Source organism: Ambystoma mexicanum, chromosome 3q, assembly GCF_040938575.1.
Source record: "Ambystoma mexicanum isolate Mex_15411 chromosome 3q, UKY_AmexF1_1, whole genome shotgun sequence".
NCBI lineage: Eukaryota > Metazoa > Chordata > Amphibia > Caudata > Ambystomatidae > Ambystoma > Ambystoma mexicanum.
The window spans coordinates 1,104,599,938-1,104,622,837 of record NC_090926.1 but is presented as its reverse complement, the minus strand read 5'-3'; the positions used below and the strand labels follow the sequence as shown (position 1 = coordinate 1,104,622,837).

Sequence of the window (22,900 nt, the reverse complement as noted above, 5' to 3'; positions counted from 1 at the left end):
CCTTCATTTCCTTCTGCTAGTTTGCTATCAACCTCCTTTCCTGGATTTGTCTGTAAGTATCTTCTCTTGTACTGTTTGTAGACCCTTTTGTACAGAGCTTGTCTGTTGGTTCCCATCAGTCAACCTCTGCCCCTTCCCTTGTCTCGTTTCTACATTACAGACACCCATAGCTGCTATTCCAAGCCATGAGCAAACAGCGTGGGCCTCTGTTATAGCAAACTGTGCAGAAGGCTAGAGTATTTCCTGGTTCGTGGAATACTCTTTTCCTATATCTGCATACACCCCAAGAGGGAATTCATTCTGTACCTTTCCCCTTGCTACTCTTGCCTACTCTTCGTTCTCTTTCCTTTCTGCTGTGTGTGTACTTATCTGTCCACTTTATTTTGGCACAACCACCCAAACCCTTTCTGGGTGTCCTGTGCCACTCTTTATAGAGTGCCATCCCTGACAGGGTGTCCTGCTGCCGGTGTACTGTGGGTGTGCCCCTACCGGTATACTGCTGGTGTGCTGCTGCCAGTATACTGCAAGTGCCCTGCTGCCGGTATACTGCAGACGTCCTGCTGACAGTATACTGCAAGTGTCCTGCTGTCATTATACTGTGGGTATCCTGCTGCCAGTATATTGCAGGGGTTCTGCTGCCGGTATACTGCGGGTGCCCGGCTGCTGGTGTACTGCGGGTGTCCTGCTGCCAATATACTACAGGTGCCCTGCTGTCTGTATATTGAAAGTGTCCTACTGCTGGTATACCCTGCTGCTGGTTTACTGCATGCGTCCTGCTGTCGGTGCACTGCGGATGTCCTGCTGCCGGTATACTGCTGGTGTCCCACTACCGGTATACTGCAGTTGCCCTGCTGCTGGTATTCTGCAGGTGTCCTGCTGATGGTATACTGCAAGTGTCCTGCTGACGGTATACTGCATGTCTCCTGCTACCGGTATACTGCGGGTGTCCTGCTGCTGGTATACTGTGTTTGTTTTGCTGCCGGTATACTACAGGTGTCCTGCTGTCCGTATACTGAAAGTGTCCTGCTGTCCGTATACTGAAAGTGTCCTGCTGCTGGTATACTACATGTGTCCTGCTGTGCATATACTGCAGGTGTCCTACTGCCGGTATACTGCAGGTGTCCTACTGCCGGTATACTGCAGGTGTTCTGCTGCCGATATACTGCGCCTATTCAGCTGCAGGTATACTGCAGGTATCTTGCCTGTATACTGCTGGTATACTGCAGGTGTCCTGCTGCCAGTATACGGCAGATATCCTGCTGCCACTATGCCATGGGTGTTCTGCTGCTGGTCTACTGCAGGTATACTGCTGCTGGTATACTGCTGGTGTGCAGCTACTGGTATACTGCAGGTGATCTGCTGCCGCTATACTGTAGGTGTCCTGCTGCCGGTATACTGCAAGTGTCCTGCTGCCATTATACTGTGGGTGTCATGCTTGTAGTGCACTGCAGTTGTCCTGCTGCCGGTATACTGCAGGTGTCCATCTGCAGGTATACTGCAAGTGCCTTGCTGCATGTATACTGCAGGTGTCCTGCTGACAGCATACTGCAAGTGTCCTGTTTCCAGTATACTGTGGGTGTCTCGCTGCCTGTATACTGCAGGTGTTCTGCTGCTGGTAGACTGCAATATACCTGCTATCGGTATATTGCAGGTGTCCTGCTATCGGTATAATGTGGATGTCCTGCTGCCAGTGTACTGCGGGTGCCCTGCTGCTGGTGTACTGCTGGAGTCCTGCTGCCGAGATACTGTGGGTGTCCTGCTGTCCATATACTGCAGGTGTCTTGCTGTCCATATACTGCAGGTGTGCTGCTGTCTGTATACTGAAAGTGTCCTGCTGCTGGTATCCTGCTCCTGGTATACTGCAGGTGTCCTGCTACCGGTGCACTGCGTGTGTCCTGATGCCGGTGCACTGCAGATGTCCTGCTGCTGGTGCACTGCAGGTGTTCTTCTGCCGGTGCACTGCAGGTGTCCTGCTGCCGGTGCACTGGGGGTGTCATGCTGCTGGTGCACTGCTGGGTGTCCTGCTGCCGGTGGACTGCTGGTGTCTGGGCTGGCTACCAGTGCACTGCAGTTGCCCTGCTGCGCTATACTGCAGGTGTTCTGCTGTCCATATAATGCAGGTGTCCTGCTGCAGGTATACTGCAAGTGTCCTGCTGACGGTATACTGCATGTCTCCTGCTACTGGTATACTGCGGGTGTCATGCTGCTGGTATACTGCATTTGATTTGCTGCCGGTATACTACAGGTGTCCTGCTGTCCGTATACTGAAAGTGTCCTGCTGTCCGTATACTGAAAGTGTCCTGCTGCTGGTATACTACATGTGCCCTGCTGTGCATATACTGCAGGTGTCCTACTGCCGGTATACTGCAGGTGTCCTACTGCCGGTATACTGCAGGTGTTCTGCTGCCGGTATACTGCGCCTATTCAGCTGCAGGTATACTGCAGGTGTCTTGCCTGTATACTGCGGGTGTCCTGCTGCCAGTATACTGCAGATATCCTGCTGCCACTATGCCATGGGTGTTCTGCTGCTGGTCTACTGCAGGTATACTGCTGCTGGTATACTGCTGGTGTGCAGCTACTGGTATACTGCAGGTGATCTGCTGCCACTATACTGTAGGTGTCCTACTGCCGGTATACTGGAAGTGTCCTGCTGCCATTATACTGTGGGTGTCATGCTTGTAGTGCACTGCAGTTGTCCTGCTGCCGGTATACTGCAGGTGTCCTTCTGCAGGTATACTGCAAGTGCCTTGCTGCAGGTATACTGCAGGTGTCCTGCTGACAGCATACTGCAAGTGTCCTGTTTCCAGTATACTGTGGGTGTCCTGCTGCCTGTATACTGCGGGTGTTCTGCTGCTGGTAGACTGCAATATACCTGCTATCGGTATATTGCAGGTTTCCTGCTATCGGTATAATGTGGATGTCCTGCTGCCAGTGTACTGCGGGTGCCCTGCTGCTGGTGTACTGCTGGTGTCCTGCTGCCGAGAAACTGTGGGTGTCCTGCTGTCCATATACTGCAGGTGTCTTGCTGTCCATATACTGCAGGTGTGCTGCTGTCTGTATACTGAAAGTGTCCTGCTGTCCGTATACTGAAAGTGTCCTGCTGCTGGTATCCTGCTCCTGGTATACTGCAGGTGTCCTGCTACCGGTGCACTGCGCGTGTCCTGATGCCGGTGCACTGCAGATGTCTTGCTGCCGGTGCACTGCAGGTGTCCTGCTGCCGGTGCACTGCAGGTGTCCTGCTGCCGGTGCACTGGGGGTGTCATGCTGCTGATGCACTGCTGGGTGTCCTGCTGATGGTGGACTGCTGGTGTCTGGGCTGGCTACCAGTGCACTGCAGTTGCCCTGCTGCGCTATACTGCAGGTGTTCTGCTGTCCATATAATGCAGGTGTCCTGCTGCTGTTATACTGCAGTTGCCCTGCTGCCGATATACTGCAGGTGTCCTGCTGTCAGTATAATCAAAGTGTCCTGTTGCTGGTATACTGCTGGTGATCTGCTGCCGGTGTACTGCTGGTGTCTGGCTCTCTGTATAGTGCGGTTGCCCTGCTGTCCGTATAATGCTGCTGTCCTGCTGCTGGTATACTGCTGGTGTCCTGCTGCCGGTGTACTGCGGGGGTCCTGCTGCCAGTGTACTCTGGGTGCCCTGCTACTGGTGTACTGCAGGTGTCCTGCTGCCAATATACTGCGGGTGTCCTGATGTCCGTACACTGCCAGTGTCCGGATGTCCGTATACTGAAAGTGTCCTACTGCTGGTATACTGCTGGTGTCCTGCTGCCGGTATACTGCAGGTGTCCTGCCGCTGGTGCACTGAGGGCATTCTGCTGCTGGTATGCTGCTGGTGTCTGGCTACCGGTATACTGAAGGCGTCCTGCTGTCCATGTACTGTGGGTGCCCTGCTGCCGGTATATTTGTATTTATTTTAATTTATATAGCGCTTTAATCCAAAGCACTTTACAAGAGGAACATGTGCATACAACAAGCAATACATGACAATGAATCTAAACCAGAAAACAGTACAAAGAACAATTTACATTATTGATGAGGTTGAGCACAAATGGAGAGGGACCAAAGTGAGAGAGGGGGTAGGAGGAGTGGGTGGAGGTGGCTTCAGTAGTGAGAGAGGAAGCAAAGGGTGCTAGGTGGGACAGTGGAAGAAATAGGATTTTAGAAATGTGTGAAATGAGGGGTAGGAGGTAATTGTGCAGATGGGGAGGGGAAGGCGGTTCCAATGGAAAGGAGCGAGAAGTTGGAAGGAGCGGAAACGGGAAGGGGCACAGGGTGGAGGAGGAGGATAGAGAAGGAAGTTATCCGCAGAATGGAGAGAACGAGAAGGAGCATAGAAAGTGAGAAGGGTGGATAGGTAAGGAGGGGCAAGACAATAGAGGGCTTTGAAGACTAGACAGAGGAAGTTAAATTTGAGCTGGGAGTGAAATGGGAGCCAACCTAGTGAGTTAGGAGAAGAGGAGATGGAGTCGTGAGGTGAGAGAAGGCAGAGGGAGCGGATGGCAGAGTGGTAGATAGATTTGAGGGGGGAGAGGTGAGAGGAAGGGAGTCCAAAGAGAAGAGTAGAGCAGTAGAAGAGTCTGGAGAAGAGGAGGGAGGAAATGAGGAGTTTGGTAGCATGGAAAGTTAGGAAAGGACGAATTTTACAGATGTTGTAGAGGTGGAAGCAGCAAGATCTGGCAGTGAGAGAAATGTGATGAAAAAGAGAGAGGTGGGGGTCAATGTGGAGACCAAGGTTGCGGGCATGGGGAGAGAAGGGGAGTTGGGAAGGGGGAAAGAGAATGAAATGAGGAGGGGAGGGAGAAGGAAGGGCATTGGCAGGGAAGAAAAGGAGTTTAGTTTTATCCGCGTTAAGAGTAAGGAAATGAGAGATAATCCAAGATTTAATAGCAGAGAGGCAAGAAGAAAGCTTATGGTGGATGTCAAGAGAGAAGGAGGAGGCATAGAGGAAGAGTTGGGTATCATCAGCATAGAAATGGTGTGAGACACCAAAGAAGGAGATTATGGGAGCAAGGAAGGAGAGTGAAAAGAGAAAGGAGCCAAGGACAGTACCTTGGGGAACGCTGTGGTTGAGAGGAAAGATAGGGGAGGTGCAGCCACCCCAAGAGACTGAGAAGGTGCAGTTAGAAAGATAGGAGGAGAACCAATTGAGAACGGAGTCTTTAAGGCCAAATTAAGAGAGAGAGCTAAGGACTAAAGGGTGGTCAACAGTGTCAAACGCCGCAGAGAGGTCCAGTAGGACAAGAATAGAGGAATGCTTAGAGTAGCGGGCAGAGAGGAGAGAGTTGAGTACAGAGGTGAGAGCAGTTTCCATGGAGTGAAGAGGAGGGAATCCAGATTGGGAAGGGGGAGGAGAGAGTGGTTGGAGATGAAGGTAGAGAGTTGAGAGTAGACAATACGTTCTAGGAGTTTAGAAAGGAAGGGTAGTAGAGAGATGGGGCGATAATTAGATGCGAGATGGGGATTAGCAGTGGTTTATTTGAGAATGGGGATGATAGTAGCATGCTTAAAGGGGTGGGGAAGGTGGAAGTGGAGAGACAAGTGTTGAAAAGGAGGTGAGAATGGGTATGAAGAGGTGGTAGATTTTAGGGATGAGGGAGGTAGGTATGGGGTCAGTGGGAGATGCAGTGGGATGGGTTTTAGAAAGGAGGAGGACAACTTCAGATTGAGTGATAGGGGTGAATGAGGACATGGAAAAGGGAGGGGAGGAAGGGGAGGTGGAGGAGGAGAATAAAAAGTGGAGGAGAGGATAGTTTGTCAGAGATTGAGGACTTTGTTGGAAAAGAAGGTGGCAAGATCAAAGGCAGAGAGTGGAGAGCCAATGGAGCCAATGGAATGATTGAGGGTAGGTGGAGAGAGAAGTTGAGTTAAGGTTTGGAAGATACAGCGAGGATGAGAGGACTGAGAATGGAGAAGGTTGGAGAAGTAAGTGCGCTTAGCAGAGTTGAGACAAGAGTCATAGAGAGAGTGATAGAAGAAGTAAGCAGATTGGTTGGAGGGGGTGAGCTGTTTGAGCCAGGAACGTTCAATGCGCCTAAGAAAGCGGCACATAGCGGAAAGATGAGCTGAGAGCCAGGGTTGAGCAGGTCGGCGAGAAGGGTGGAACGAGGAGAGAGGGTAAAGAAGATCAAGAGTAGAGGTGAGGGATGAAGTTAAGGTGGATGAGCCTTCAGTGTCTGAAAGAGAAGAGAAGTGGGAAAGAGAGGGGAGGGAAGAAGAGCAGGAACAGAGGAAGAGAGAAGGGTTGAAGCTGCGAAGGTCACGTCGGAAGAAGGGGGTGGAAGATGAAGGGGAGGGGGGAGAGGGAAGGTGGTGTGGGAAAAGGAGAGTAAGGAGTGGTCAGAAAGATAGGTAGAGAAGAGATTGGAGAAGCGGAGAAGGAGGAGATAAAGATGAGGTCAATGGTAGAGCCAGAATGGTGAGTAGGAGGGGAGGGGAGAGGAGTGAGAAGGCAGGAATCAAGGATGGACAGAAGAGGAGAGGAGAGGAGGAAGGGTTAGTAGAGAGATGGAGATTGAAATCGCCAAGTACGATTAGTGAGGTGGGCTAGGGGCAATGAGGCTGAGAAGATAGTCAATGTCCTCGTAGAATGAGCCAACCGGGCTAGGAGGGCGATATATGATGAGGAATGATATAGCATGGGGAGAATTAAAGAATGTATACATGAATTCAAAGGAAGGAAGAGTGGGTAGATAAGTAGGAGAGGGAGTGGAGGTAAAGTGAGGACGAAAGAGAAGGCCTAAGCCGCCTCCCCGGCATGAAGGGTGAGGGACATGCGCGAAAGAAGATAAAGACGAGGTAAGGGAAGCGGGAACAGAGGAGTCATGGGGAGGGATCCAAGTTTCCGTGATACAGAGAAATTGAAGGTTGAGGCGTAAGAATAGGTCAAGAACAGAAGTGGTTTTGTTGCAGATCGATTGGATGTTCCAGAGGGCAACTTCAAAGGTATTGGGAGCATTGGAGATTTGTAGGTAGATGAGGTCACGGTGTCGGGATGAGGTGTTAGGAGGCGGGGAAGAGTGGGTGTGGGGGGGGGGTAAACAGAGGAGATGGTCATGATGAGATGATAAGCATTTTGAGGGGATGAGGCCAGGAGGAAGAGGGGAGGGAAGGGGAGAGGGGGGGACAGAAGGGAGGAGCAGCGTATAACACAAAGCAAGAATTAGACCAGAGGGCAGGTATGTGGGGCTGGAGCAGACTCGGAGGTAGGGCGGGTCAGGAACCACAGGCCACGGTAATGAAGGAAGAGAAGTCAGAGGGTAGTAGTGGGGTGTTGAAGACGATGCCAGAGGAAGGAAGGCTTGGCCAAAAAGTACAAGACGTACTAAGGCACAGTAGTCAGGGACACACAGGGGCAAGGTCCAAGGGCTGGTGGATGAAAATGGAAAGGACGCTGTAGATAGGATGGATCAGGATCACCTTAGGAGCTCGCAAGGTGGAGGCCGTGCCACAGCAAGGCAGTAGAGGTGAAAGCAGTGGGGATCGTAAGAGGCGGGGCACAAACGGGAGAGAAGTCCAGAGGGCTGTAGAGCAATGCTGTAGAGGATGGCTGGCAGGGTGGATGAGGCACTGTAGTCCAGGATAAGGTTACTCAAGGGGGATAAGAGGTCCAAGGGCTGTAGCCTGAGACTGGAGAGGACGCTGCAGGTTGGGTGGATCAGGTTCACCTTAGGAGCACACAAGATGGAGGCAGCGTTACCGGAAGGCAGTAGAGGTGAGAGCAGTGGGGTTGGTAGGAGCTGTATACTGCTGGTGTCCGGCTACCTGTATACTGCGGTTGCCCTGCTGTCCATATACTGCTGCTGTCCTGCTGCTGGTGTAATGCAGGTGTCCTGCTGCCGGTATACTGCATTTGACCTGCTGCTGGTATACTGCTGGTGTCCAGCTGCTGGTATACTGCAAGTGTCCTGTTGCCAGTATTCTGCGGGTGTCCTGCTGCCGGTATACTGCAGGTGTCCTGCTGCCGGTATACTTCAGGTGTCCTGCTGCTGGTATACTGCATCTATTCTGCTGCTGGTATACTGCAGGCGTCCTGCTGCCAGTATACTGTTGGTGTCCTGCTACCGGTATACTATGGGTTTCCTACTGGCGGTTTACTGTGGGTGTACTGCTGCCGGTATAATGCAGGTGTCCTGCTGCCGGTATAATGCAGATGTCCTGCTGCCAGTATAATGCAGGTGTCCTGCTGCCGGTATATTGCAGGTGTCCTACTTCCAGAATACTGCATCTATCCTGCTGCCGGTATTCTGTGGTTGTCCTGCTGCTGGTATACTTCTAGTGTCCTACTGCCAGTTCACTGCAGGTGTTCCTTCGTGGATATACTGCATCTATCCTGTTGCTGGTATACTGCAGATGTCCTGCTGCTGGTATACTGCAAGTGTCCTGCTGCTGGTATACTGCAGGTATCCTGCTGCCGGTATATTGCGGATGCCCTGCTGCTGGTATGCTGCAACTGGCCTGCTGCTGATATTCTGCGGGTGTCCTGCTGTCTGTATACTGCAAGCATACTGCTGCTATACTGCTGGTCTCCTGCTGCCCGTATACTGAGAGTGTCCTGCTGCCAGTGTACTGCTGGTGTCCAGGTACCGGTAAATCCCACATGCGAGTTTGAGGGACCCGTACGTTTCAGAAGGCTGCAGAAAAAAGCAAAGGACCGCTAAGCCGCGGCATTTGACGTAAACGTAATGACGTCAAGCGTATCGCTACGCATGACGTCATATGTAAACAACAGCAGGGCGCGTATACTATTTCACTACGTTGCACTCCCTATAGTTGTTCCTCACTTCAGCTACACAATTGATCACGAAATGAAGCATGCTCCAACACAACTCAGAAATAAGCATTTAGTTGCACTATAAGGTGTTTTAACCAAGAGATAGTCCAATGGGTTTCACATCCCAATGGCATGTCTAATTATTTACTACGTGTTTCAATCATCTAACCCAGATACAGCAGATGGATTTATGCATTATGGATACTCATTGCTTACCTTGCCATCTTTGTTCCTTTGTTTTGTTCTTCTTTTTGTTTCTCTTTGAAATACCTATTTGAATCAACCGCCCGTCTCCGTCTTGAAATGCAGTACGTTTGCGTTCTCTGTATATATCTATTCTAATTACTTTTATTTGTGCACAACTTCCACTGTATGCATTGACATTGTATAACTATGAAAATAACTGCGTTTATTTGTCCTACTGCAATAATTTGCGGGTGTCCTGCTGTCTGTATACTGCAAGCATACTGCTGCTATACTGCTGGTCTCCTGCTGCCCGTATACTGAGAGTGTCCTGCTGCCAGTGTACTGCTGGTGTCCAGGTACCGGTAAATCCCACATGCGAGTTTGAGGGACCCGTACGTTTCAGAAGGCTGCAGAAAAAAGCAAAGGACCGCTAAGCCGCGGCATTTGACGTAAACGTAATGACGTCAAGCGTATCGCTACGCATGACGTCATATGTAAACAACAGCAGGGCGCGTATACTATTTCACTACGTTGCACTCCCTATAGTTGTTCCTCACTTCAGCTACACAATTGATCACGAAATGAAGCATGCTCCAACACAACTCAGAAATAAGCATTTAGTTGCACTATAAGGTGTTTTAACCAAGAGATAGTCCAATGGGTTTCACATCCCAATGGCATGTCTAATTATTTACTACGTGTTTCAATCATCTAACCCAGATACAGCAGATGGATTTATGCATTATGGATACTCATTGCTTACCTTGCCATCTTTGTTCCTTTGTTTTGTTCTTCTTTTTGTTTCTCTTTGAAATACCTATTTGAATCAACCGCCCGTCTCCGTCTTGAAATGCAGTACGTTTGCGTTCTCTGTATATATCTATTCTAATTACTTTTATTTGTGCACAACTTCCACTGTATGCATTGACATTGTATAACTATGAAAATAACTGCGTTTATTTGTCCTACTGCAATAATTTGGTTAAACACTCCAATGTAATCTTATTATAAACACCTTTGAAAACGACCAGGAGGACGAAACAGGTATCGGCTGTACTACTGCACTTACTCGTGGAATAAACCACAGTTCAGACATTACAGTACTGTGTCACATTACATATTGTCTATACCTTTTGATTACAAATCTGAGCGGGAGTCGCCCACCCCGATCTTCAATTTTTCTGTACGATTTCATTCAGATCACAGTGGGTGATCTGTGGGGAGTGGGTATTTTCTGCTGATGCTGAATTCTATACTTACCTTAACTTCGTGGGAGGTAAATAGCGCACAGGAACTCAGTTCGATCCCACTGACGTCCGTTAAACCTTACAGGAGTTTATTTCTTCTTATTGAAACACTGATGCAAAATGATGGTAAATTTTAGACCCCACTACTCACAAATGACCATTAAAAATGTCAGATCTTCCGTCGTGTTTATTTTCTTTGGTTCCCCTTTTTCTTTCATTTAATTCTTACCTTCCTGATTTTAAAACCTGGAGTACTTTGTTCAGTGGGAAAGGGATGCATTTTTCAAACTAATGCTGTCGAGAGTTTGCCCTCTTCACCATAACTCTGATTTGTAAATATAGATGACATAATAGATTATAAATGATCAATCATTGTCTAAGAATCATGAGGTATGCCTAGATACCCTCATTGCAAAAGAATCATAGTGCATTTTAAACAAAAATATTACATATATTCCAGCAATTTTTAGCACCAAAGAGTAAGAATGCATTGTAGGAAAATGGTGAAGGATATTAGCATCACTAGTTCTATGTGAAGGGTTAGGGGAAATAGGGGAAGGCCAGACTGGTGGACCAGCAATGAATCTGATTACAGATTGGCTCGTTTCCTGTGAATTCAGTACAGCTACTAGATTATGACGGGAAAACAGAACCACTTTCTCCAGGGACTATTTAGAGTTTGGAAATATTTGTATTGTGATTTTGTAAGAGAACAGCAAACATTACAACCTAAGCTCAGACCCACCCAGGAAAAACAATTGATGAAAGCATGAAACCTGGTATAAACTATTGGGCTATACAGATGGTACACGTGGGGAGCCACGAAGTAAGGATATAATGATGTGAAATAAGGCGGGTACACCTTCTTGAGACAGAGTGAGAGAAGTTCATCAGTTACATAGTAAATGCAAGACGAACAGTGTTTTGCTTAAAACAAGATAAGTAGCATTATAAACTCATCTGCTGTTCTGGGATAGATAGTTTTGTTATGAGCGGGTGCACATCCGCTGCGTATCTTGTAAAAGTGTCTTAATTGGCATAAACTGTAATGTTACGAATGGAGGAGACAAATGAATAGAAAAACAGTGAATGAGATAAAAAGAACAGAGGATATCCTGGAGAGGTAGAGAAGGAGAACCTGCTGTAAGTCATGGATAACATGAGCATTGTACCTTTGTGGCTTTTGGTGTGTCTTAAGGAGGAAACTCTATGCAGTAGGTGTGTGTTAGGGTGAGCATCGGCACCATGTCAGGTGACCCTGTGCACCACGGTTAATAAAGGGGAGAGGGCTTACCACCTCCGGGCAGTCCATCCCAGTCAAGCAACCCGGCTGTCTCGAGTCCTTCATTGAGAGGCCAAGAGCATCCGGCCACTGCCCTATAACAACTGGCGACGAGGTCGGGAACCTAGCATGCCGTCCTGAGTGGGAGCTCCGGCACTGCTCGTCACTCCGGGCATGCCATCAGGCAGCCCCTGCTTTCCTGCACTGTTGGAGACAGCGCACAGGCTGGTGCAGGGTCCTTGAAGGTTTGCGTGTTAGTCAGAGGGCCGAATAGCTATTCGTATGTCAATTGACTTTGGTAACTTTGTAACTTTGAAATAAAGCGCTTTGTATGTCCTTTGTAACCTGTGTTGGTGTGTTTCCTCTTGGGCTTCCCGGCCTCATATCAATTTCTCTGTTTCCACAGCTGGCGCCCGAATAGGGACCCTCAAGATTGATGCCGGATCATTGAAGGTTGACGCAGACTATCGAATCGGGATCGGACGGTGTGATTCTGCGGGCCCGACCGATCGAGACGCGCTACCTCGGCAGCGCTGCACGATCCGATCCTTGGGCGATAGTCGTGCGGTCTGACACGGCATCTTGACGAGGGTCCAGATCCGAGGCGGGCAGATTTGCCGAAACCACCGAACGCAGGTAAAAATTCGTTAGTTGAAGTCCTTTGTAAACCGTACGGTCCTCCTTAGGTTTGGTCAGGTGCAGTCGTGACCCCGCTCTTAATTTAACCCTGACAATTTGAATTTGGCGTATTGTATCTGCAGACACAATTATTGGACCAGGTAACACCAATTCTTTGAGAAATGCCTGGGAAATTGTCTAGCTGCTTTAGGGCTCTGTTCCGCAGCGATTGACAATCTTTTGAATTTAGCCGTCCGGCACCACAGGAGGGGTCGCCGGCGTGTATTATGTACTGTAAGTATGGCATTGGTAGTATTGTATTTAATGATATTTGGCACAGACAGACCAGAAATGCCTCCGAATTTCAGTGGCCAATCAATGGTAGTTTTGAGATCCCCCGTATTGAATACTTAGAATCGATCTTGCTTAAGAAAAAGGCTAGGCCAGCAGCCTTTGATGTGTTACAAAATTGGAAAAAGGAAGCATTGCAGCAGCTTAAAAGTAGGGATAAACATGCACGTCGTCATAAAACAAATGCCGAAAAGGCATTGTTGTATGACAAGGAAAAACGATTAGAAGAAGCCCAGAAAATGGATAGAGCTTTCTCGCTCGGGGTCCAGAAAATTTACCCCTCTAAAGATTTCCATGTTTCCGAGGAGATTATTGAGAAAATATTGAACGAACGGAGGCCTGATTCTTCAGCGCCACATCCGTATGCTCCTGTTGTGGGCACCTTGCCCGTTCCTGCTATTTTTCCCGTTGCTATTCCTACTCCCCCTGCGCAGCCTACTACTCCTAGTTCTTTGGTTGTCGCTCCTCTGTCTATTACACTGCCTCTCTCCCCTGCACTCTTGTTAAGTCCACCTACACTTTCGATTCCGGGGAGTCCCGTGTTCGTTAAAACAGATCCCGGTGCAGGGTCAACAATTGTACTCGTAGTACTGTTCCTGCGGGCAGGAAACAGGAACTATTTGCTTGGGCTAAGCATTGCATGGAAAAAGGTGATCAAACTGATGCATTTTCAACATTATCTAATTTGCTCGATTTTCCCGAGAAAAATGATTTTATTGAAGGACTGGGGATTCACTTAGGTGTAATGTGGGGTAGATTGCAGACTTCGGATCTCCCACAAGGGGTGAGAGATCTGAATGCTTTGGCACTTTCGAGGGATACGGAGCAGAAAGTATGTGGACATGTTGATAGGTTGTTTGAGTTTAGGAGGGATTTTGAAAAGTTACAAAACGAGGATGATGAGGACGATAGGATATATGTACAGAAACGGTTCCTTTCGTGCCGGAGATCAGCACCTGAGGAAGTACGAATTTGTACCAAAGACGCGATTCGATGGATCTCGGATTCATCGATACCGCCAGATGAGGTGTATGACACATACAGTCAATACACGGTAGAGATGCAAAGAAAGGTAATCCAAGTGATGGTACAGCACTTACAGGAGGAATGTATAAGGAAGAAGGTTGGTTGCCCCATAGAGTTATTAGGTATTTGTAAAAGAGCTTTTTCGCCCGACGCTTCTACAGCTGCTTTAGCGCTCGATTTGGCCCTATTGCTCAGTAAGCGGTCGGAGGTCCCTATATCTCAGTTGCCTATGAGAGAGGTCCCTCCAACCCTTGTCCCAAAAGCAGAAATCCCCGCCGACGCGGCGGCTGGTACTCCCGCGGTGGATATCCCTGCACATTACGTATCGCAGTTTGTTCACGTCCTGTTCTCTCGACAGGAAGTGAACACGATTAGACAATCAGTCCCTGATATTAGGAAAAACCCGACAGGGTTTTATAAAGAGATAGAATCCGTCTTACAGTCTTCTGTGTTCACCTTAAGTGACATGGACTTATTGTTTCCAGTGCTTTTGCCAGTTGATGTATGGAAACAGATACGGACAGTAGATGATGTGCCGGGGCTAGGAGATACATGGGTAAATCGGATTAGAATAGATGGGGAACGGCCAGCTGGTGAGAAACCACCCCAGGTAATACTTACCTTACCCGATAGAATAGTTGCTAAACTAAAAACTATAATCCCAGAAAAAAGGATTATTTGGGACAAGCTTACGGCCTGCGTCCAAGGGAAAACTGAAGGTACTACTGACTTCTTTAATAGATTTGAACAGGTGTTCTCTGACTTCAGTGGACAGGATTTAGGCACAGAGTCGGGGAAGAGGTTGTTTGTGGACAAATTTGTACGTGGATTGTTGCCCGACATCCAGTCACAAATTATGTCCTCAGAGAGCGCTTGGCAGGCAAAATCTCAGTCAGAGGTTTTGCATATGGCTCAGTATTATGAGAATCGGGTTAATAATGAAAAAGAGAAAATCGAAAAAAGAAGGGGCGACTTGAAGACTAAGGTATTGTTGCAGCAAATTGTCAGAAACCCCAGAGGAGGTACGACACAGACTAGAGGTCAGTACATTCCAAGAGGAAATACTCCTCTGAATTCTATAAATATTAATCAGTGTGCTTATTGCCGCCAGGAAGGTCACTGGCAAGCACAGTGCCCTGCCCTTCGTCAGAGGTCAGGAGGCACATTTGGAGGTATGGGTAGGCGACCAAGGGGCCGCCCCGGAGCGGGTGGCCCTGATAGGGGTCAGCTTCTACAAGATCCACAACAACCTTTTTCACGGGAAAATCAGACTCCGAGTATGGACTCGAGAAATATATTTGATCACCCTTCTGCTGCCTATCTTTCTGAAGAACTTCCCTTTGACGAAGTTCTGCCTTACTAGGATTGCCCGAAGCAGCGTTTGGAACCTTTACCTATTCCCGTTATTCAGAAGGGCCCCTACGTTGAATTATTGGTGGGGAATAGGAAACACCAGTTCTTGATTGACACTGGAGCACAAAAGTGCTCCATTGACCATTCTAGGGTTCCAAACATCCCACTGTCAGGGCAAACAAACGTTTCTATAGGGTTCTCTGGTATACCAACTGTTTGTCCGGTTTCTGCGCCGGTATCTGTTTCTTTGGGTCCTTTCACAGACCAGTGCCCTTTTCTTCTTACTTCAAACTGCGGAGAAAATTTGCTAGGGTTGAATTTGTTAAAGAAACTAAATGAAGTGATTCATTGTTCCCCTGACGGAATAAGATTAACAGTTTCACCACAGCAACCCTTTAACTCCCAGTACTTGACCCGACCTCTACCTCCCGAGTTTGACATTGTCCCGGAATGTTTGTGGGCAATAGACGACAATGATGTCGGGATATTGCACATCGAGCCTGTTAAGATAGTCTTGAAACATGGGGTTAAGCTACCGCGCATTCCGCAATATAAAATTTCAATTGAAGGTGAGCGTGCTCTGAAATGCATTGTCTCCAATTTTGTACATCGTGGAGTGATCGAAGAGATTACAGGTAGCTTATGTAATAGCCCGATCTTGCCAGTATATAAGAAAGGCGACAATGCAATTCCGTACCGGTTTATAATAGATCTTCGTGCTATTAACCGGGTGGTAGCCCCACAATTTCCAATCGTGCCTGATGTAACAACGATCTTAACAATGATCCCTGCTACGGCTACACACTTTAGTGTCGTAGATTTGAAAAACGCCTTCTTTAGTATTCCGATACATGAGGAGAGCAGGTATTTGTTCGCGTTCACCTTGGGGGGACGCTCGTTTACATTCACAAGGGCACCTCAAGGGTATACTGAAAGTCCTAGTATCTATAGTAGAGCCTTAAAGGAGCAGCTTGACACCCTTGAATTGCCACCTACTTGCACGCTGCTTCAATATGTAGACGATTTGCTCTTGGCTGCAGACTCTGAGAAAGCTTGTAAGGAAGGCACTATATTGTTGCTTGTTCATTTAGCTGAAAATGGTCACAAAGCTTCACTTAAAAAATTTCAATATTGTTGCCAGGGGGTTGCCTATTTAGGCTACCTCCTGTCAAAGGAGGGGAGAAGATTGACACCTGAACGAATAAAACACATTTCTGGCATGTCTGTCCCAAAAACACAGAAGGAAGTCAGAGCCCTGATAGGGATGGCATCCTACTGTAGACTGTGGATCCCGAATTTTGCCCTAGTGGTAAAACCGATGTTGGCTTTGACGAAGAAGGGCATTTCTCTGCCACTGCCATGGGAATCGGAACATCAACGATCATTTGAGCTTCTCAAAACTGCGCTATGTTCAGCACCGGTTCTGGGTACACCAAATTACGATAAGGCCTTTGTGTTGTTTGTGCATGAATGTGATGGATGTGCTTTGTCTGTGTTAACACAGGAACATGGAGGGAAGAATAGGCCGTGCGGCTATTATTCCTCCGCCCTCGATCCTGTTGCATGCGCTTTGCCGCGATGTCTGCGCGCTGTTGCTGCTGCCGCTGCGTCTGTAAAACAGAGTGAGGGGATGGTCCTAGGGCACGATTTAATTCTGATGGTACCTCACTCTGTTGATATTCTATTGAATAAAACTCAAACGCAACACCTTACCTCTGCCCGGTTGACAAGGTACGAATTAGTCCCATTTGCTCCTCATATCCAAATTAAAAGGTGTTGTGTTCTCAATCCGGCTGAACTCTTACCTCTCCCGCAAAATATTGTTTGCGGTGATGAAGGATCACATGACTGCCTGTATGCCACCGAACAAGAAACAAAGGGCAGGATAGACCTCTCAGATACTCCTTTGGAGAATGCGGAAGGGGAGCTGTTTTGCGATGGCTCCTGCTTCAAACTTCCGAATGGCACATCTACAGCTGCTTATGCAGTTACTACTTTGAACAAGATTGTTGAAACTAAAAGGATTCCGCATAACTCCGCGCAGGCCGCGGAGATTATAGCGTTGACCCGCGCTTGTGAGCTCTCCCAAGGGCATAGAGTCAATATTTATACGGATAGCCAGTACGCCTTTGGGGTGGCTCACAACTTCGGAAAACTGTGGTCGGAAAGAGGGTTTCTGACCTCACATGGGACCAAGATTCAGCATGGTCCCTTAATAGTACAACTACTTTCAGCGCTCTCACTCCCTGAACAATTAGCGATCATGAAATGTGCAGCACATCGCAAGGTCATAGACAATGTGGGCAGAGGAAATGCTTTTGCAGATTTGATAGCTAGACAAACAGCCACAGACCTTAGCACAGACATGTATACCTCAAGGGAAGTGAGAGATGTTTGTATAATAGATGAAGGCATTGGGTCTGTGCGAGACATGCAGACTGATGCCTCAGTTGAAGAGTCTAGGAAGTGGGCTGAAGGCATGGGAAAATTGGATGATGAAAGGTGTTGGGTGGACGCATCCAACGGGAAATGGTTGCTTCCTGATTCTTATGTGTTAGCAATGGTTACAATGGCACACGGTCCAACGCATGTGTGTGCCCAGCAAATTACGAAGATATTACAGCAGGTTTGGGTGAATGATAAAATTTTGGAAACTGCAAAGAGACATGTTCAGAATTGCATGATTTGCCTGCAGCACAATGTGGGTAAAGGGACAGTGACTCCAAGGGGAAGTTTCGGGCCCCCCTCTGTCCCCTTTGAAACCATTCACCTTGATTTTATTGAAATGTAGCGATGTAATAACTTGAAATATGTTCTTGTCATCATCTGTGCTTTTAGCAAATGGGTCGAGGCTTTCCCTGTCAAAGATGCTACCGCTATGACCACCGCAAAGATCCTGGTGAAAGAGTACTTCCCTCGATTTGGGCTCCCGAGGATAATTTGGTCGGACAACGGCCCCCATTTCATCACAGCCGTAATGTAGCAAATATGTGTTGCCCTAGGGATTGAGAAACGTTTTCATTCAGCTAGGCACCCTCAAAGTGCGGGGTTGGTAGAGAGACACAACGGTATTCTGAAAAACAAGCTTGCAAAAACATGTGCCGACACTAAGCTAAAATGGCCCGACGCTTTACCTATTGTGTTGTTAGCTATGCGCACCACACCCCAGACTAGAACTGGGCTCTCTCCGTTCGAGGTGGTAATGGGAAGGCCTGCTAATATCTGGGGTCTCCCCAAACCTAAAGCCCTGAGGGATGTGGATAATGTATTGCTCATAGATTATTGTAATCAATTAACCAAAAATCTGTATTTCATTTACCACCAGGTGAATGCTGCCTTACCTGTACGGTTTACGGGCCCAGGACACGATATACTACCCGGTAGCTGGATCCTGGTGAAGGCCTACGAGAGGTCTTCCTGTCTTGCGCCTCGCTGGCGCGGACCCTACCAGGTATTATTGGTCACCAGGACGGCAGTGCGGGTGGCAGGAAAGAAGAACTGGATACATGCAACACACGTTAAGAAGATCCCTCACCCGACGCCACACGCTACAGAAGAAACAGAACCCCTCGCTGGTGCTACAATCTCTGATCTCGGAGTAGCAGGCAGCATTGTGAGTGCGCCGGAGAAATTCTCTGAGCCTGAGGAGCTCGGGGAGCCGTCCATTTTGTCTCCGCACTCTCTTGATCAATCACTTCCGGAAAATCTTGTTTCGAGCTCTGCGACTTCCGTCGCCACCGACACGACGCTCCCCTCAGGGAGCGACGATACTTTGCTTTTGGATTCAACAAACTTGGGTACCATCAGGTACAACCTTCGACCACGGAAATAGAACTACGGCACGAGTATCGTGCATCTGGAAGGAAAAGAGTGATTGAAGTACTGTTGTCTTTTTTTTTTATCGAACAAAAGAAAAGGAGGGTTCTGTTGGCTAGGGTTGGGAAGGACTAAAGAAATCGCGCGGCCGAAGTGCCGCCAGCAACGAACATTGGGGCCGTCGATCGGGATGACCATGATGCCTGCCGCCTTCACCGCTGCTCCCCGTATCGAACTATTAGATAAAGAGGTGACCAAATCGAACAATGAACAATGTGCCTGGGCCCCGAAAACGTACTGTTGTGTTCTCGTTCTGATTATTGTTACGTTTGCAACTGCTGCTGTGGGACTTTGGTATTTTGAAGAAATGTATCCTTTGAAGCCTCTGTTACCGACCAAAATCGTACCAACTGTTTTGACTCCCTCTGTACACCTTCACACTCTGTCCCCTAGGGACACTCGGCATAGACAGAAATATCATAATAACACTTTGATGATAGTGATGAATGCTACGCATGCTATTTTTAATAAGAGTAATTGTTGGATCTGCACTCACTTACCACAACATGGGAACAAGGGACTGGGATGCTATATACATCCCTTACCTTTAACAACTTCTTGCTATGCCTCTCTTAGAGCACTCTTCTTTGGCCGATGGAATGATAGCATCTCAGGGAACTTCGATGGGACTAATTTGAATGAATTTGAAAAACGTGAATTGACTCCCCTGGGATGCTCGCTTTTCGCAAATAGAAGTAAACCTAACGTCGCTTCTATTAGGCCGTCTGATAAACTATCTTTTCCTTTCCAAAATCTAGTTTCTTTTAAGATGGCTCCGATAGGCAATAAGGATGCCATGCCTCCTTCTTATTCTGTGAATCATATTCCTGATTCAGTTCCCTTCTGTGTACAAAGAAATGGCACTAGACCAATGGGAGACTTCGAGCCTTGTGTAAATACTGTAAATTTGACTGGGGAAAATAGGCCTTTGTATGTAGGGGGACCCGTTTATTTTGTTTGTGGTAGTTTAGCTTTTCCCTGGTTGCCCAAGGATTGGCAGGGGACTTGTTATTTAGGGATATTGTTACCAGGTGTAATTATAGCCAGTACCTTAGAGGTATCTAAGGCTCGCCCGCGACGGGATAGTAATGGAGACACCCCTGGACAAGTGTTTGGGGATATAGCCAAATCAGTAGTGCCCTTTTGGGGACAAATAGCAAATTCAGAAAACATTAGGGGATTAGCGAGGGTGTTGGAGAAAACGATCAACCGGACCACAGACATACTTTACAATATGACCTTAGAGCAAAAGGCGATAAGATTGGTAGCACTTCAAAATCGAATGGCATTAGATGTCATTTTAGCCGAACGAGGTGGAGTATGTAAATTAGTGGGGTCCGCTTGTTGTGTTTTTGTACCAGATTCTTCGCTAACAATTTTTAAAGCAATTCAGAATTTACACACTCTCAGTTCTGAAGTCCATATCCCTGTAGGAGACTGGAACCTTAGTACTTGGTTTTGGGATTCTTTACGTTCTTGGGGGTGGAAGGTGCTTTCTGTCATTTTAGGTATTTTAGGGATTCTGTTAGTTCTTTGCTGTTGTTTTCAATGCCTCCCGAGTATATGTGGAATGATGGGGGGATGTTGTGCTCAGGTAATGAGCGCAATAGGGCATAAGATATACACCCCGAAGACAGCATCTAAAGAGTTCATGTTGCAAGAAGTTCTTATGGACAACTTTATGGCTATTGACATTTCGGACAATGATGCGGAACCTATGGATGATAATGCCTTCAGTTATTTTCGAAAGCATTAGGAAATGATGTATTAGCACTTGGCATAGGCCAAAAGGAGGGTCTGTGGAAATCGATATAATATTGTGACCCCAATCGCATTGTTTGAATGTATGTTGGCCTACGCCAAGTTGTCTAAATAATACTATGTACATAGGTTCCGCGGCAAGGTCTTGACCTTATTGTATTGTGTAAGCCGCCATCTTGGATCTAGCCGCCATTTTAGGTACTCTTGCAGTGTGGAAGTCACCCTGAATCACAAAATGGAGGCCGAATGACATTTTGAGTAAGACTCCGGCCATGGTGACCTCCGCACATGTGAATAAATAATATGTCCGCAGGCCACTTGTTAGGGTCACGAACTAAGACCTTGTTCTCTCTTTAACCTGTGTGTAAATATATAACTGTATCAGCGGAACTGATCAAATTATGTAAATTGTGTGTTTGACCTGGCTACGAACCCTAGCCACAGTTCCAAGAATGGTTAACTTGCGAGAGGGCTGGCCAATGCAGGACAAAACGTATAAAAACCCAAGCATCCCGATGATCGGTCTCTCCTACTTTCAGTGCGAACCTTACGTTGAAGGTTCGCGTGTTAGTCAGAGGGCCGAATAGCTATTCGTATGTCAATTGACTTTGGTAACTTTGTAACTTTGAAATAAAGCGCTTTGTATGTCCTTTGTAACCTGTGTTGGTGTGTTTCCTCTTGGGCTTCCCGGCCTCATATCAATTTCTCTGTTTCCACACAACAACTCGGCTAGTCGCCCCTAGGTGACCACAGGGGGTGCTCGTACTGCTGAGGCGGTATCCACAAGGGAGAAAGAGCTGCACAGGTGGGGAGAAGATTCCACCACAATGGAGGCGGAGGACCACGACAGTGGACCAATCACCTCATCCTCGGCCAAGCTATCATTGTCTGCGTCATGAAGTAGGAGATGGGGAGATCTGGCATGGCCTGAAAACCTGCACATGGATTTAACGGGTGCCCAGTGTCTGAATTTGACATCTCAGGAGCACCCACAACCCTTGGACCATTGGACTTGTATTTCGCCACGACTAAGGAAGACAACGAAGTGGCCCAAAGTGTGATGCTCCTGTTCTACGTGGGTAGTAAGGTGCATCAAATCTTCAAGACCCTGCAACATCGAGACAACTCATACAGCACAGCAAAAGACGCCTTACAGGAATAATTCAGACCACTCATCAACAGGGACTATGAGCGGTTTCGTCTGCGGCAAGCCCACCAAGACCCAGCAGAACCACTGGACGTGTACCATGCCCGACTGCGGAGGATGGCCATGATCTGTCGGCTCCTGGACGAGGAAGATGAGATCAGGGCACAAATCATCCAACACTGCTCTTCAGAAGCCCTGCGCTGCCAAATCTTGAAGGTGCCCGACATTCCCCTGCACAGGATCCTGGAGCTAGGAAGAAATCAGAAACTCTCTACCTGCAAGGCAGCACAGATGGGAGAGGCCTCAAAAGGCAGACGCACAGAGCTTGTGCAGGCGGTGTCGGCAAAATGGTCACAGAGAGCATGCAGACGGTACAGAAGGCAAAAAGCCCAAGGAGCGCAAAAGCCCCCGGAGGAGCGCAAAAAACAGTGTGAGGCCTGTGTTAGCCCAGCACATCACAACCAACCATGTCCGGTGGCTGGAGCCACATGTAGGCAATGCAGCAAGGTCAACCATTGCACCCGGATGAGCAGGGCACCGTGTCAGTTGGTGCATGCGTCTCATCCGCCCCATCACAATCCAAGCCATGATACTGCCAGGTGGCCGCAGGGGATGAATAAGGGAGAGCAGGCCCTATGTTCCTGTCGAGGATGGAAAATGCAGGTGACATGGAAGAGGCACTCTTCATTTCTGTCACATATACTGGAGAGCAGGCAGGGGCAAGATGGGTTAGAGCCTGGCAGACTAAACACGCCTTGCAGGCATCCAGCACTCCTTTTCCACCCTCTCACAATCAGGTACACATCACAGTTGGCCCTGGCCCCCTTGGGGGAATCTGATTGGTTCAGCCACACTTCCTATACTCCCAAGATGGCCCCTGGTAGCCTTACTGTGAATCCAGAAGCACGTTCTAGCCTCTGGGCGTGGTTGGCTATATAAGCCATGCCCAAAGGCACACCCGTGCTTCGTGTTGCATCTGTGGCTTCATGCAACACGCTCACCGCGATCCTCGACCTGCACCTACCTTGGCTTCCTCCATGCGCACGCTCCAGAACTCAGCACCTGGGAGAAAAAGAAAACACAAGAAAGTCAGTACTTGTAAGCGCTCGCGCTGAAAACTAACTCCTTGCAAGCGCGCACGCAATCTGCAGCATCACTTACCCGATCTTCCTGGAAACTTCAACGTAGCATTCAGAGTTCTCGCGCACATCTTCTCTCAGCGGACTCTTCTGAAACCAACCTGTGGAGAAAGAACATGATTAGAATTAGTATCCGCAAT

At 48.1% G+C, this 22,900-nt stretch overlaps 1 protein-coding gene across 1 annotated transcript in view; it reads right to left on the bottom strand.

Moving 5' to 3' along the window:
• Nucleotides 1-22,660, bottom strand: part of LOC138448048 (uncharacterized) — a 370,393-nt gene extending 347,733 nt beyond the window's left edge. Inside the window, exons 1-2 of the mRNA XM_069604590.1 lie at nt 22,646-22,660; nt 8,991-9,165 (exon numbers count right to left, since the gene is read on the bottom strand). Of these exons, the coding sequence (XP_069460691.1) occupies nt 8,991-9,165; nt 22,646-22,660 (190 nt within the window). The remainder of the gene's footprint in view (nt 1-8,990; nt 9,166-22,645) is intronic.
• Between the last annotated feature and the right edge of the window lie 240 nt (nt 22,661-22,900).